Here is a 16,441-nt window from a genome sequence, read left to right as displayed (position 1 = left end):
CAGGTTGTGTGTACACAGACTGATCTGATTACTGATTCATAAATATAATAAGCTAAATTATGGAGTCCTAAGCATTACCTTTAAAGGTGTTAGTTGACCCAATTCACAGACAATAACGTCTTTTGATAACAAACCATACACATACACTGTGTGGCGTTAAGTATGTGCACACTTGAATATTACCCTGACAGGGAATTATTAGATAGCACATCCTAAATCCATATGCACTTATAGTAGAGTTGTAGTAACTGGTCAATCTACAAAAAATTAAAGAACTCTTGACAAATTTGATTTTTTTTTTTTTTTTTTTTTTGTGCAATTTTTCCAGCAAAAATGTCAAATGTTTGATGAATCCTGCTTCTCAAATTGGACAAATTGCTGCTTTTCCTTTTCTTACATTAATCTGGAGGATTAACCAATAATGAAAATAATAGTTAGTTGCAGCCTTAATGAATATGCTGATATGACAGCTCTCTGGGAAGGCTTGGGAAGAACAGTTCACTGATTTGCATTTGCACTGTTAAGGAGGTCGGTCAGCCACTGACATTTGGTGATAAGGACTAACTTATAGATTTCAGTTTATCCCTGAAGTGCTGGATAGTGCTGAGGCAAAGGCTGTGTGCAGGCCAATCACGGTCTTCTACAAAACTGTGTCCACATACATTTATTTCGTATAACGTACATGTTGATTTGTTTGCTCAAGTTCTGGGAACTTCCTAGTAAAATCCTGTTTGTGGTGATAAAAAAAAAAAAAAAATCTGGAAAAAAGTTTTTGATATTCAGCATAATCCACAGACCTCACTGTGATTTTCTCCTGTTCAGTGCAGTGTATCTGTTATTCCTTTTTTTTTTTTTTAATCAATTTTCCCAATGTATGTAAGTAAGGGTAAAGAAAACTCAAGAAACACCACAATGCAACGCAATATAACAACAGCATTACCTCTCTGGCTCAGTTTCGACAAAAAAAAAAAAAAAAAAACTGGCATGTTGTCAACAAAACCTCAAAGACTAGGACTGAAGTTGACAGTGATGGGTTGGACTACAAACTGGCCTGACTGCCTCTCCGAGGACCTGGACGTCTGGGAGCGTTTTCACACGTGTCTGCGACGGTCTTACAAAAACAGTGTTCCACGTGTAAATACACCCGGCGACCCACGCACAGCCCGAAGCCACATCAGCACTCTGTACCCACAGCCACCTGTTAGATGAATTTTGTTTAATTTGTTGTTTTGTTTTTTTTTTGTGTGTGTGTCTAAGCGGAATGATTTGCCAAACTTTTATAATTGGCATCGTCCGTGCAGGTGTGGTGGTTGCAGGGCCTGCGTGATAACCCTCCGCCACACCCAGAGAGAAAAGGGAGCGTTATTGGTGTTAATTACTGTCACCTGTGCACCAGTCCAAGTGTCTGTCGTGGGCAGTACACGTGTTTCATCTTGTTTTTTACACGTGTATTATACAAAACTGTCCGTGGGACGTGGGTTCACCTTTCAGGGAAAAATGTCCAACTCTAATTTATGACTTGAAATGTGCTTTAGCTTAATGTCAGCATTTTGTAGTCTATATGTTGGGTTTTTCCTATACCAGCATCAGTTTAATGACGTAGCTAGATTTCATTGGCGATATTTGGACAGTATCTCTTTCAAAACTCACCATAAACCTCTTGCGGTTTGTGGTCGTGGAGACAGACTACAGGTGGTTAGTGCAACTTATTATTTTGTATTCTTTTTTTCTTTTTTATTACATAACTGACTCCTACATTTAGCGTAAAAACTTTCTTTTTTTTTTTTTTAACCTTAGGTAATTCAGCCACGATTCGGGATTGGCTGTGATCGCTGTGACGGACACACACGCTGGCCAATCGGCGCTCTTTCCGTTATCACTGGCAGAAAGCACGCTGCTGATTGGCTACGGAGGAGGAGCTGGGAGGGCTGACTGCGTTGAGTAACTTTTGTAGTGTGTGACCACACTGTTTCAGCGTGCCAAGCACTTAATGTGAGCTGTCAGGCACCGACCTGCCTCCAGGATTTTGCGTTTTTTTTTTTCATTTCGTTCTTGTGTTGCTGCTGATCAGCTCTGAGACATTTTACTGACCTAATTGCAAAGGGTAGAAAAATGACTACAGAGATCCCGGAGATTTTCAAGGCTCTTCTTGAGCATCCATTTACTCTCCCGAACTTTGACGATGATGGTGAGTGACTACCAAATCAAACAGGAGTTTGTTATTAAAATGACATGCAGCACCGTGAGAGTTTGGTTTTTGATGTCGAGTTTATGTGTTGAAACTGATTCTTACATTTCTGCACCAACTGCGTGTTTGTTGCGTAATCCCTGTCAGCTGATCTGGATGGTAAGTTGGGCCAGTCGCTGGACTCTGGAGACCTGATTCCTGGCTTAGGTTAGAATCCAAAGGTTAACACGATTCATTATATCAGATCCCCTCAGAAATAATGGAGTACATACTTGTTGGACAGATCCAACAGGTAGCAGAAACAATGCAGTGACAGATTCTTCAGCTGTGTTGTTCAGTTTAAGTCAGTCCTTTAAAAATAAAAGTAGCTATATTTAATTGTAATTAGGTTGGGATTAATTTCGCGCTAACATTATAATGGAGCAAGGAAATAAGACTACATACTGTTTGGTGAATCTGGTGATCATCGTATTGTAATGCAGTTTAATTAAAAACATCATCTCTCATGGTTGTAACTGACAGGTAACACTTTCTGATTATCTCTCTTTGGCTGCTGTATCTGAATCAGAGGAATCAGATGTCTCTACCTGCCTCACCATCGTACCCACAGGAGGAAATGTTCCCAAACTCATCTGAAATATTGTATATAAACTGTAATAGTCAGCCCCTAATTGTCTCTGCATTGATACTCAGTGGGGATCAAATGTCATTTCATAACACCTGTCAAAGGAATATCCATGCACATAGCCTACATAGTGAGCATTGTTTGTGACAGGATGTGCTCTGTCAAACCAGCATTTACTCCCAGTGGGGCCTCCCTGTGGTATCTTTGTTAAACAAATGCTATGAGTGTCCTTTAAGACCCACTGGGTCCTTGCAACTTTATCAGAGACACACACTCAGTGGGCGATAGTTTAAAAACACGGCTTTTTCCCAAAACAGATCCTGTCCCTGGGATCTGTTAGTCAGTTACATGAAAACAGTCTATCCACTGATAAGGAAAAAGATTATGGCTCTATTATTTTCCTTCTGTTTGATTGTTTAGTACTGAGTGGTAAAAACTATCTGGTAGAACTACTAATTCTGGTAATAACCAGTCTGTGTTGATGTTTTTGTGTGTGTGTGTGTGTGTGTGTGTGTGTGTGTGTGTGTCACATGGAGAGAGGAGCTGGTGGGCTTTGTAGATTCGTGATTAAATCACTAGGTGGCTCTGTTTGCCTTGTCTGGACCAGATTTAGATCAGATCAGATCTGGTCAAGTAATGTCATTACACTGAGAGCTGTGCTGAGGCTGCTGCTGGCCCTGTGTAACTGGATTTCTTAATCACCTCTCAGTCTGTGTTTTGTTATAGGAGCTTCTGCAGAAAAGATAGATGACTCCTACAAAGCATAATTAATGACACATTAACCACCATTTGCCACTATTCATCATAATGAGGTAAATATAATTATAAGGTACTTTATGAGTTCATAGTGAAGTAGTGTTGTTACAAAATATTTAAAACTGCCTGTAGATATCTGATTATTTTTAGGTATCACAGCTGTCCAAAAATATCCACATAAACTTGAGTAGTTGGGAGGCGTTTGAGATGAAGTTATTTGGTCCATGACAGTGACAGTGACTGCTCCTTTATTATTATTATGTAGTTTGCTGGCCATGATCATATGCTGCAGTGCAAAGTACCATTGACCATAATTTGAGCCCACGGGCTGCATGTGACACAAATACAAGTGACTGGGACCGAGCAGATTTCATGATTATCACAGCGTGTAATCTTCTCCGGGATCTCCAATGTGGCGCTAGAAAAGAATTCGCTTTGAAAGGTTCATAGACACGGCTTCTTTATTTCTAGATTATGTTGTTAAGCGATACACCTATGGGAAAGCACTTAACTCTAGTTGTATATGTGGAGCCTGTGATCTGGCACAGGTCTCAGTAGCTATTCCTTCCTGAGTTTAGGTTATATTCACTGTGTGATAATACGTAATTACCTCTCTGAGCCACACCACACGGAATCTATAAAGCGGACAAAACAGAGCATGACGCAAACTTCCCTTAGTTTGTACATTTATGAATGTAGAGCATTCATTCACTTTGACAACAATGCTATTTTTAACTGAGAAACACATTAAACTGGTTGCCATGCAGCCACGTGAGCCAAAAACAGCCTGTGTCTGCTGCTGTGTCCAGCCATGCCTGCACCTGTCGTCTTTGTCAAACGTGCTATACCTTGACTATGTCAGCATAGCTTGACCAGAACTCAAAGTGGAAGGTTTTCAACAGCTCTGTATAATGTGTTATTGCTGGCACAGAAAAGAACTAGAGAAGTATGGAGAAAAATATTTAATCGTAGGTTATGTGTATGGACTCGTTTTTGATGAAAATAAATAAATAAATTGATTAATAATGTCAATATCCTGACTCTAAATAATATTCCAGTTTCTTGATGTAATTAAAAATTAAACTTTTCATCTCTGAGGATTTACAAAAGTCTTCCATCTGAATTAGAAGAGGAGAGGATGTCTGTGTTTCTCCACTCACAGCTCAAGCACATGATGTGAAGGTGGGAAGCAAGTGGTTTTCTATTAGCCTTGTTCTCTAGTCTCTGCACAGCCCTACTAAAAACACAGGGTCTGTTTTTGTCATGTAGATCACAGCATAGAATTAATTGTGTTGAATTCTTTCTGCCTATATTGTACATTAAGGTTTATGGTGATTGTTGTTTAGCATTCTGTCATAATATGTAGTTAAATTAAAGTTTCTTGAGGTCCATAAAAAATGGAAGATGCTATTACACTCAGGGGGAAATTGTGGCATTTTGATGCATTGTGTGTCATTGTGGTAAACATAAGGATAATATTGTCTATTGGAGAAATGTTGGTAGGTGAATTAGATGGTGATGTTCGGCATGAGTCCAGCGACCTTCACTGAGCTCCTGTGCACTCACTGCAGCAGCTGACCTTGAAGGTTTTTTTTCTCTCCTCGTAATGTTGTGCCAAAAACAGATTCTGTGTGACATACAAGCAACACGTGTGGAAAACACCACCTCTGCAGCACCACCTTAAAATCCTAACTCTTGTCAACTGGATGGTGCACACAGTTGCTTTCTGCCGTTCATCAGTGCAGCGACTTTGGTGCAGGAACATACTGAATAATCAATTCAGTGGCACAGATACACACATTGGAGAGAGCATTATTGTGGAGAGTATTTCCTCTGTTTGAATGCATTCATCTGTCAAAGAAAACAGGATGCACTCGCACTGGGATCCTGTTTTGTTGAAGGTCAAGTGTGCGTATCAACTGCATGTACCTGCTTTGTTTTCAAGTATATTCTGTCTTGTTTTTCCTTAATACATGAAAGATAAAACATTTTTTCTGAGTAGGATTTAATAAGTGCACTATGGACTAAGCATTCATGTTTTTTTTGTATTTTTGTGTTTGTACAATATTATTTTATTGCTCTATGATAAGAAAAACCCTAAAAGCTTTACTGATGCAGCTGCTGCTCAGTGATGTGGCAGGTATCAGCCATCATGCCCAAACGAAGCGGTTGCTGTGAAACGAATGCAGCACTGCATGTTGTGTGCTGTTGTGGCAACTCACAAGTGTGAGACTCTGGCATTAACATGCAGATCTTTGCCCTTGACGTGTCTTCGTATGCTTGGTTGCAGCGATGCACCTATAAGTGTTGCAACTTAAAGCTGGAGGGGCCAATTACACTCGGCACTGGAGCCACGCCCTTCCTGCACGTTTGTGTATGTGCGCCGCTCCATTGGTCGGAACCTAAACATATGTGAGGAAGTCGGCTGCACATGCTTTCGCATGTGAGCGGAGCAGTGCTGGTGCAGAAACATAAGGACATGCTGTGCGAACACTATGTCCTGTATGTACCATGTTTCTTTGATGGTACTTTTGCTTGAAGCTGAAAAGTAACGTGCAAAAGTTGCAAATTAAAATTGTATTTTAATGCTGGCGCGATAGCACTACATAGACTGCACTGATTGATAACTAATACTTACTTAAAGTTGTAAAGCGTATGTATAGGTCTGTTCATATAACATGGAAAAACTGTAAAAAACAAAACAAAAAAAAACAATACTTATAACAATAAACTTTATTAGAAGAGACGGTTCCCTGCAGGAACAACTTGGGTTCACTTCAGGTAGTGTGGCATAGATATAGATATATAACTTATGTCAATGTTATTTTTGCTCTTGACACGTTTTTCTCTAATGTATTCAGTGACACATATATAACTCGGTCAACCAATGAGATCTCAGATAATGCGGCATGCAACTGCTATTGGCTCGTCCCAACAGTCCCCGCCCACCGCAGTCCTCGGTTTAATTAATATTCCCGAGGCTGAGGCCCAGTCCGCCTATCGGCTCTCAGTGGGGGTGGGTTTCTGACCAGGAGGCACGGTCTGTTCGCTACACCAGCATCTCTTGATTACAAAATCTTCCGAGGAAGCGGCATCACAGCGGGCAGCCCGGGACGCACCGACGGTCGTTGTTATATTTTCGCGTGGATTTTGTGGATATTTTTTTAGCCGTTAGCACACAGCCTGTGGACGGCCGGATAGCTACTGTAGTCGAGCAAACACGAAAGCCGCCGAGCTTGTTTCTTTTGTCGGTTACTACGTGGTTAACGTCAACAACAAGCGGGGAAAATGTCGGGAGAGCCGATTCTCATCACACTGGAAACAACCACCGGGGCCCCGAGTTCATTCCCGGTGGTTTTGAAGAAGATAATGGAAATGCCTCCGCCGAATATACTGGACGGGGACGACGGTAAGTGCAGTAAATTGACGGAGGGAAGAGAGCGGAGACGGTTTGCGGAAGCCGACGTATTAAAAACGAGGTCAGCTGAAAAAAGGCGAAGACTAGTGTTTCCCCTTAAGTGTGAGGTGTAAACATGCGCAGAGATATCTAAAGGAGCACAGCGAACATCGACGCTATATGCTACATGCACTATATAGGCCTCTCTTCCCTTGAGCCCCAGACCAACCTCACCATCCAGACTTTTCTAGACACGCCCCGGACTGTAAATAGAGTGCTCGTTCAAGAAACAAACAAACAAACAAAAAACAGAAACACTTGCCCTCAGTTGCAATGATGATTTTGCTAATAAGAGATTTGTAAGTTATATGACGGAAGGTGTGTGACGCGCAAAAGTGCTAAAAGTTGTAAATGTTGCTACATGCTAGCCACCATAGTTATTTTAGTCACGTCACTGATGCTTTCACGATGTATGTTATTGTGCATGGATCCCATGACGTATCAGTTGAGCGTTTGCGGGTACGGAAGGTACAAAAGGGAGGAAGGAAGGCTATTTGCATTACCAGACCTAAAGGTGTGACACACGCAGGGGGTAGTTACCTTTGTGTAAATACAGTTGCTACAGATGTTAAAGGCACTGCGGTCATGATTACAATAAACTAGAAGAAAGTAGGAACAAAGGCATTTGAATGCAGAGACCTCACAGTTCATCTATGATGAAGTTTTCAGGGGGCAAGAAAGGCCCCCATATTAAATCGGTTAGCAAGGTATTGTAAGAAATTGGTATTGGAAATTGGCAAGATGGGTTAACAGACGGGTGCCAAAGTCCCAACTACACAAAATGTCTATTTCCTTCCTCACAAGTGATCAGCAATGTAACACTAACATGCAGACAGACTGATGAACACCAGCAAATGTCGGCTAGTTGAAATATTGAGATATTCAGTTGTAGATCCCTGAAGAGAATTGTATTTGTCATATGTAGCATTTCTGGAGACTGTGAACTGCTGGGAAAGAAAAGAGTGCTTGGCTTTGTGTCCCGAGGGACTTTTCTGGAATGGGGTCAGTTTGGAAAATAAAACCATTATGTTTATATCTGATCGCAAATGCATCTACCCATAGGCGTGAAATCTCATTCTTGTATCTTCTGTGTTTCAGACACCGAGAAGGAAAAGCTGAGTCTGGGAGATAATGTCAGCCTGGGGGGAGGAGGCAGTGATATGGGTCCTTCAGCCGCCCTGACTCCTGCTATCTGGGACAAAACCATTCCTTATGATGGCGAGAATTTCCACCTGGAGTACATGGACCTGGAGGAGTTCCTTATGGAAAATGGCATCCCCACCTCGCCTGACGAGGACTCCCTACAGAGCAGCCTGGAAGGCGACGCAACAAAGACGGAGAAACTTAAGGCGACTCCCTCTGCACAGACAAAGGTCACCAAGTCAGCAAGGGTGTCCACAGTGGCACTGCTGCCCATTCAGGAGTTGGACAGATGTGAGGAGGAAGTGGTGATCATCACCAAGGGTGATTCTGACATCATCTGCGATGTTACTGCAGGTGAGTGGAGGAGGGGTACCAGAAACTAGAGGGCTGCATGGTTTCACTAAACTCTTGCTTATCATGTATTTTACATGACAGAAAACCAGTTGTTTGGGTTGAGATGACTCTGAACAATTTAAACCTAGTGTTTTGGAATGGGGGGTAGGGCTAGAGACGAGGCAGTTTGCTTTGTCATACTGACCTACATTCAGAAATAAATTGACCTGATTAGAAGATTTAATTGTGCTGCTTCTATCCACTATTAACTTTTCTAGCCTGGTTGTTGTTCATGTTTGCACACAACAACATTTTCACTGAATGTCGGTTAGCAGTTAGCAAGTCTTTGCAGGGAGTGTCTCTATTACAGTCATATGTATTTATTTGGCTCTGATATCCAGCAAAGATGATACATACTGTGATACTGGTGTGACGCCAGTATGTCACTTAATCCTGAAACAAGCCATGGGTGGGCAAAGGTTGATGGGACAGCAGAAATAGATGCTGCTGCTGCCCCTGCATAGCAAAGCTAGGAGAGTTTACCACAGTATTATCAGCAGACTGTACATGTGGTCAAAAGACTCATCCACCCTGCATACACAGCGTAGTTTATAGAAAACAATACTAGCTTTGGTGCAGGGCACCTGTAAACCAGCATGACCTCTTGATTTACCGATTACACAGACGAGAACTGACTAATTGATGCTATCATGCTTATTGTGTCGCTGACCTTCAGTTTGTTCTGCAGCTGTCTAACATTTCAGCTCCCATGTTCCTCTTCTGTCTGCTCAGAGATAACCACTGAAAAGGACAGAGTGACCCCCGAGCCCGTCGATCCTGATGAGATCGAGGTTGATATCAACTACGAGCCAGATCCCACAGACCTAGTCCTGTCAAGTGTCCCTGGGGGCGAACTGTTTGACCCACGTAAACACAAGTTCACTGATGACGAGCTCAAGCCACAACCTATGATCAAAAAGGCCAAGAAGGTGTTTGTGCCTGAAGAACAGAAGGTACGCTGGGAGAGGAAGGGGAGCCTCTTAAACACAAAAAACTACTTTTGCACTCACAGCGCCACAGTTTGTTTCACTGTGTGCATAGTTTGTTTTATGGAAAACACCACAATAAAAAGGCAAACGTATGCATAAAGCAGGGCTTAAACATGTAGGGCTGTGCACTCAAGTTTTTGAAATGATGCATTTACATTTACTGATGCCTTTTTCCAGCTTCACAGGAAAATAAGCCTAACTTCTTTGAAGTGTAAAGCAGTGTTTTAGAAAAACTGTCTTCAGTTATTAATCCATGTTGGCCTGTGCACATGTTAAGCAACGTTGACTTCCAGTTTAGCTGACAAGTGATACAATAAAAGAAAAATGTGCCCCACTTCTTACAATGTTAGACCATGTTGAAAGTAACATTTTATAGTATTTTGTAAAAAATTCCCATGTGTAGCCGGCTCATACATTTACTTAATACTGTAACTTTTGTAACTGTATTAGGCAATGGTACAGGTAATATGCTTTTAAATAGAGTGACAACCTCAAAGCAGGCTGAAAAAAGTCTGGAAAATTTGATGCCATCATAAAATCATGGTTAAAGAAATGGAATGAAACTATGTATTGGGTCGTAGTTTCATCAGCCACTTTCAAACAAGGCAATGTCACAGTGAATCTGTTCTGGCGACTCACAGTGACTCAGCAATCTGATAATCTTAAAACTGATGCCTTCCTTCCTTTCCACTCTGCAGACAACAGTGGTTTTGTTTACATGCACAAAGGAGCTTGGCTGACAGCCATATTGCAAACTCGGCTGAGGTCAGATTAGGGCTAATGTCGCTAATGCGTCGATTAAAAGGTCTGATTTTGTATCTTTGGCTCAATGGATCTCTGCTGGGTTTTTTTTTCCTCTACATCTCTCCAGGATGAGAAGTACTGGCAGAGGAGGAAGAAGAACAACGTGGCTGCCAAACGCTCACGTGACGCCCGCAGGTTAAAGGAGAACCAGATCACTGTCCGAGCAGCTTTCCTGGAGCGTGAGAATTCAGTGCTGCGGACGGAGGTTGCAGAGTTACGAAAGGAGTGCGGCCGCTACAAGAACGTTGTTGGTCGCTACGAAGCCAAATTTGGACCTATGTAAGGGACCAAAACAAAGCATACGAACCTGTAAATGGACATCCATGTAGCAAACAGTACAGTTTCAGTCACTGAGAGGGTCGACAGTGATGTGGGTTAAATCTGCATCGGTGGTTGATCCAAATAAGTTTCATCCAACCTGACATTGACCCCCCCCCCCCCTCTTACCAGAGTCTGGTGATATACACAGCCTTTGAAAAAGAGAAAAAGAGTTGAGCAGGAGTGCGTACAGAGGTACAGCAGTCTCTGTGAATTACTGTCTCATATGATGGGTTAACATGCGAGTTGAATGCAGGTTAAGTGAACTCCTGCTTCTTGCACCAGTAAAGGGTATCAATGACATCAAAAAGTGAGACAGGTAGGCAGCCTAGAGAGCAGTTATTTAGATTAATTAACTAATAGCCACACAGTGAAGCCTTCATGTCAAATATTCTACTTTACAGTATGAGTTTTCTTAATTCACCACACACTGCCAAGGCTCATGATTCACTGATCTACCTACCGTGGTCTAATACATAATTAATCAGGTATCACAAACTGAACCCTGTGATCTTGTAGATCATGTTCCTGATGCTTAATGTTGACCTCTCCCTCCTCCTTCCCTTGTCATTCATTCCTTTTTCTCTTCTCTTTCAAGTGCGGTGCCGGAAGACCAATAGACAACAGTTGATTTATTCATTTATCTTTCCAATGAATCAATAAATCAAAACCATTGGGGGGGGGGGGTTGGTATGTGAGAACACTAGAATCGATCAGATGAAGAAGAGGACGAAGAGGAGGAGGGGGACACGGGAGATCGTGGCTGTTGTTGCCATGGAGACGCAATAGCATGTTAAAACCTGATATCTTCTTTTCATTTTTCTTTTTTAATGACTTCTTTTTGCCATCCACGTGAGTGAGATGAGTGTGAGAGGATATTCAAGTGCTTCTTCAGTACGCTTCTTTTATGACGTGTACTTTTATCATGTTTTGTATGCCTTTGGCCGAAAGAGATCATTTTGTGATGAACTGTGGGTTTTATTTTAATATTTTAGATGGTTGATATTTAGGCAACAATTACAATAGTTTAGACTAGATTTTTAGTCAGTTTTGTGGAATTGTAGAGATAGACAGGTTTGCAGGTTGCTTTCAGTTCTTTCCACATTTTCATGGCTTCTGAAACCTGCCTGTCCATTTTTATTTTCAAATTAAGATTTGTACCTCACAGGTATGTAGAGAACTGGGTTTTTTCTTTTCCTCACAAAAACTTCTGACTGTGACATTTACAGTAGCTTAAGCTTCTTCAGGGGATTACAGTGACGTGGCAAAAAAAATGTAGCCATGTTCACTTCTCTTCATATAAAAGTTCTCCTTACCAGCAGTACAGAGCTGTACATAAACACTCCGTTCTCCCTGTTTCAGTGTGTGTCGCTCTCGTGCTGTTTGTTACTAAGACGCCAGCATGGCTCTCTGTAGGTCCTCATGTTGACTCGTCCATTTACGTCATAAACGCTTGTAGAATCCACTGATGCATGTACTGTAAATAGTTGTATTCTAAAATTATACTCTAGTTTTTTTTTTCTCACCAACATTTTACAAATGTATTCAGTCTCATATAACATGAGACCTAAGATACAGTACCAGTCAAGTTTTTGAACAAGCAGTCTTTATTTTTTTTTGTTTTGTTTTGTTTTGGGTTTGATATAAAGCAATTAAATTGTAAATTTTCTGAAAGGTTATCATCCCCTGAAGACCTGTCATTTGCCTCCATATGGCACAGTGTCGGGTTTTTGTGTTTGATGCGAATGCCGCTCTTTAATAAGTGCTTTATTAAAGACTGGTGGTGGTGAAAGGTTAACTCGTTGAGCTTTGATGTTGTCTGCAACACGGGCCTAATTTAGGTCATCAAGATTGTATTTATAGTAAATTTACAATTTAATTGACTTAAACAACCTAAACAATAAAATGTTCGAAACCTTGGCTGGAATGTATTTGCATTTAGATTGTATAATATGTCAAGTTTTTAGGAAGTGTTGGTGAACTCATTTATCAGACTTATCGCTCAACTTTTTTATTCATTTGCATCTGAACTTCTTCAGAAATTCTCTGACATGGAAGCTGGCAGCGTTTCTATCCAGCTGATTTTTTTATTTTTTTGACCGAACAAGAAGTCTCAATAAATACAGACTGTAGTGGGGCATCTTTATTTTTCACAAAATGAAGAACCCAGAGATATCAAAATGTCTTCTATGCCTAAAGCCATTTCAATGCAGTGTGCAGTCTGCCAGTTTACAGGGGGTTGTACTGTTGAACAACACATCCAAACATAAAAGCTGTTATCCAGGATTATTTTACTGTCCCAATTCTGACAAAAGGGAAAGATGTTCTATTCTGCTGTGCTTCCACTATAGACATTGCAACTTTTTTTACCGAGATAAGTTCAATGTTATGATCTTTTTTTTTGGGGGGGGGGGGGCGTGGGTCCGTGTGTGTGAAATATTAATTTAAATCTAAACTAATATAGGTTCTTTTTTTTTTTTTAACATTACACCCAGCAGTAAATACAGCGTTATCTGTTCTCACCTTTTTTTTGTTACAATGAAGTGCAGTCTTCTCTGTGGAGTAAAATTAAAAGTCACGATTGCCACATTTATCCGCAGGGATTTTTTGTGGAAATAAATTTACTCCCACCTTCATTGATTTCAGTCAAGAAAGTCACATTCTGCATAATACAGTCCGTGTAATTTTAAAAACATTTTGACATGAATGAAAATGTACTTCCTGACTTTTTAAATATTTTTTAAATGCTCTCTGCCATAACAGAGGTTGCATCTGCCTTCTACCTGGAACAGGTCAATTTGTTAACTTCGAGGGGTTGTTTTTAATCCTCCTGGTTCCGTCTTTGTATTTCTTTGTAAAGAAACTTCTCGGCATTTGAGTGTGGCTACCTTTTGTCTTGTATATACCGTATGTATAAATAAAGCCTTGTTGAGAAAGTGTCTATGTGTTGAAATCTTATGCTTCTTTAGATCCTGACAGAGCTGCTCATTTGTAAGACCTTAGTCCACTTAGCCAACAGATGAATACAGATATCAGATAGTGATTTCTCTTTTAAAAGCAAAGGATAAAGTAACCAAAAGAAACTAAAATGACCCACTTTCATATTTTAAAACCTAATATGACAAGTCCAACTGCCTCAAGACAGACTAACCCCAAAAATAAATCAATAAAACATACCATCAGTGGGTGTAACGTGCAAAACATTATAGCTCACAGATGCTGTCTTTACATTACATATTTATGTCATTGCCTCAACATCATTTTAAGCCATAATATTAATTAAGTTTGCCACAATCTGAACAGACAACTAATTATACTAAACTTAAAATGCAAAATCAGTAATGGTTTGGTTTTCAGTTGATTACTGCGAGTGTGAGCAAAAGCTGTATCCCAAAGCTGTGAAACACTGCCATCTGGTGGGGGAAGTTGAAGGAGGTGTTGAGGAGAGAAGTTTGACAGTGAAACTGCTCCTTAAACTGGCACTGGTTCACATTTACCTTTCAGTTAGCCTATCAGGAGTTTAGACGATCATGTGTCGTAATAGAAATAAAAGTGTTTAGTACACAGACACTTCATCTTTGCTCATGATGGAGAGCACATTTTGCTTTTTAAGGCAACTGGGCAAACTCCTGCTGATGAAGGTTACATATGGGATCAAAAGCCCCAGGACATGGACTAAATGAACCTTGAAGTGGGATCATTTTGTGAGCTGTTGCTTCCAAGGTAAAGAACTACACTAAACTCAGTGGATTCTTGTTATAATTTTAGTGGGCAATGTGACACTTGATTAGCCCATGTCTATGTCTAGTTCAGTGACTTTTAGGATTGAATGTTGTGTGAGCATGGGCAGGCTTTCAAATTTTGACTGTTGATATTCTAAGCAGTCACACAGAAATAAAGACAGAAATATAAAACAGAGTTTTATTGACAAGTCAAAAAATGTTTCTTGAGGTTTTAAAGAAAAAATCTGCAAAAGCTGAAAAACTAAAACAGGGACTGGACTGAAGCATCTTCACCTCTTCTTGAAGCCATACTTCTTCCTTTCATAAAACAGATCTGTTTTAGAGCTGCCCAAGTTTACAATTTTCGGACATCCATCTCGCTGTAAAGAAACAGGAAGAGGGGTAAGAAGACCATTTAAAAACATTTTCATCAGCAGGACTTAGTTTTTATACTCAGGGTTAAGTTTAAATAGCAACTGCTATTTTTTTTTTTCTTGTGGCTCAGTACATCATAACAAGTAGTGCAAGATAACAAAAACCTCCCAAATGTGGCCTGCCTAAATCCTCAAAAATCTATTTTCTATTCAGACCCTTCACTCACATCTTTCTCCTGGATGGTGCACTCTTTACAGTAGTATGCATCAGACACTCCCGGCCCTCCGCAGATGACACAGCGTCCCTGATAGGAGCCGTAGTTGCACTCATCACAGATACGCACCAGTGTGCAAGGCCTCACATAGGAATCACATATGACACACTTTCCATCACCTGAGAGGAACAGGGAAATGACAATGACAGATGAGAGAATTGATTGAGATGGAAGCCAGAAAACAAACAAACAAACAAAAAAAACAGATGTAGCCCAAAATGTGTCAATAATAATAATAATAATAATAGTAATAATAATAATAATAATAATAATAATAATAAAAGCTAATACAACATTTGTAAGTACAACACAGGTTCCATATTGTTATGAAACAATGTACATAAAACAGGTTTAAAAATGTCTGGAGGAAATTTCTTGTTTCTGTATCAGTTTTGAGACGCAGCAAACATTTTCGTGAGCATTATTAATGAATGCAGATATTTTATAAGAATTCCATTGATAATTGAGTCTGAAAAATAACTGGGCAAATCCTTTTTAAAACTATCTACAATTCAGCTCAGATATCTTTGAAGTCTTTACTATTTCAGCAGTCACGTCACAGTGTACACTATGACGTGAAACTGCTTCTTAGCTTGATATATTTGCAAACGTTTAACAACAAAGACTTATGGCAGCAAATGTAAACGACTACTTTAAATGTAGAGGAAAACACACGATGGTTAAAACAGTCAGTCTGTTGTATTTGATGGGACCGGAATACTTACATTTCTCGCAAAGTCTCCCGATGGCTGAGGAATGAAAACAAAGCAGTCAGAGTCAGTCGGTATAGCCAGGCCATGAGTTAGCATTCGTATCACATTTCTACATGAGCATACATAACGTTGGTTACGGTAAAGTCTACTATCAGATAAACTGGAGTAACATTGTGTGAAATGGTTACCCTAGCGAAATGGACCTGTAGACATTTCTATGCTAGCACTATGTCTAACATACTTTCAATGAAATCCATGCTGGAACTGTTAGCATTGTCGCTAGCATGGTAGCTCTAACGCAAAACAACAACAAAGGACTTTGAGCAGCAGAAAAAAAGACAATATTAGATATCACGTGAGATGAAAGAGGTTGAAACATACCGACACCGGCTTGTTTTCTGCAAAAGATCAAATCTGGATGATGTTTAGCCATTCTGGGCCGACGTAAGGCGAGCGCCGCTGATTCCGCTCAACTTTTACCTTTGACCTGTAAACTTTGTATGACGAGTTGAATTACCGCCACCTGGCGTCTCCAAAGAGAAAACACACTGGTCCTATCTAGCTCTTTATCCCCCCTTCTTCTGTATTTTATGAAAATGAATATTATAAGAAATGATTTTCACTAATAATTGTGACAATTCAGGAATAAATAATTGTCAATATTAATTAAAAAAAATAGAAAGT

General features: G+C 40.3%; 2 protein-coding genes across 4 annotated transcripts; one reads left to right on the top strand and one right to left on the bottom strand.

The window, feature by feature from the left end:
- The first annotated feature begins 1,965 nt into the window (after positions 1-1,965).
- On the top strand, positions 1,966-13,612 carry tefa (TEF transcription factor, PAR bZIP family member a). Of its 3 annotated transcripts, none has more exons than XM_071462754.1 (6): positions 1,966-2,188; positions 8,125-8,523; positions 9,295-9,515; positions 10,423-10,634; positions 11,272-12,297; positions 12,349-13,612. In XM_071462754.1, the coding sequence occupies exons 1-5, from the start codon at positions 2,113-2,115 to the stop codon at positions 11,291-11,293; spliced, it is 930 nt and encodes a 309-aa protein (XP_071318855.1). In that variant the 5' UTR covers positions 1,966-2,112; the 3' UTR covers positions 11,294-12,297; positions 12,349-13,612. The 3 variants fall into 3 exon arrangements, with proteins under 3 accessions (XP_071318855.1, XP_071318856.1, XP_071318854.1); XM_071462753.1 differs by lacking the exon at positions 1,966-2,188 and adding an exon at positions 6,637-6,978; XM_071462755.1 differs by lacking the exons at positions 11,272-12,297; positions 12,349-13,612 and having other exon boundaries at positions 10,423-10,784.
- Positions 13,613-14,580: 968 nt separating this feature from the next.
- Positions 14,581-16,271, bottom strand: phf5a (PHD finger protein 5A). The gene is made up of 4 exons (XM_071462756.1): positions 16,139-16,271; positions 15,770-15,793; positions 14,997-15,163; positions 14,581-14,775 (listed from the first exon to the last, which is right to left on the bottom strand). The coding sequence occupies exons 1-4, from the start codon at positions 16,188-16,190 to the stop codon at positions 14,686-14,688; spliced, it is 333 nt and encodes a 110-aa protein (XP_071318857.1). The 5' UTR covers positions 16,191-16,271; the 3' UTR covers positions 14,581-14,685.
- Positions 16,272-16,441: the final 170 nt, after the last annotated feature.

Source organism: Trachinotus anak, unplaced genomic scaffold (genome assembly GCF_046630095.1).
Source record: "Trachinotus anak isolate AG129_WGS33_773 ecotype Australia unplaced genomic scaffold, CSIRO_AGI_Tana_v1 ptg000025l, whole genome shotgun sequence".
NCBI classification, from domain to species: Eukaryota; Metazoa; Chordata; class Actinopteri; order Carangiformes; family Carangidae; genus Trachinotus; species Trachinotus anak.
The sequence above is the reverse complement of the archived record's forward strand: the minus strand, read 5'-3'. Positions and strand labels throughout refer to the sequence as shown.

Bases quoted from the DNA above. Each gene is read 5' to 3' on its own strand.
- tefa (XM_071462753.1), top strand. From the start codon at position 6,858: ATGTCGGGAGAGCCGATTCTCATCACACTGGAAACAACCACCGGGGCC. The intron at 6,979-8,124 runs GTAAGTGCAGTA...TCTGTGTTTCAG, and splicing joins TATACTGGACGGGGACGACG to ACACCGAGAAGGAAAAGCTG. The intron at 10,635-11,271 runs GTAAGGGACCAA...TTCTCTTTCAAG, and splicing joins GAAGCCAAATTTGGACCTAT to TGCGGTGCCGGAAGACCAAT.
- phf5a (XM_071462756.1), bottom strand. From the start codon at position 16,190: ATGGCTAAACATCATCCAGATTTGATCTTTTGCAGAAAACAAGCCGGT. The intron at 15,794-16,138 runs GTATGTTTCAAC...TTCATTCCTCAG, and splicing joins CAGAAAACAAGCCGGTGTCG to CCATCGGGAGACTTTGCGAG. The intron at 14,776-14,996 runs GTGAGTGAAGGG...GTTTCTTTACAG, and splicing joins GCACCATCCAGGAGAAAGAT to CGAGATGGATGTCCGAAAAT.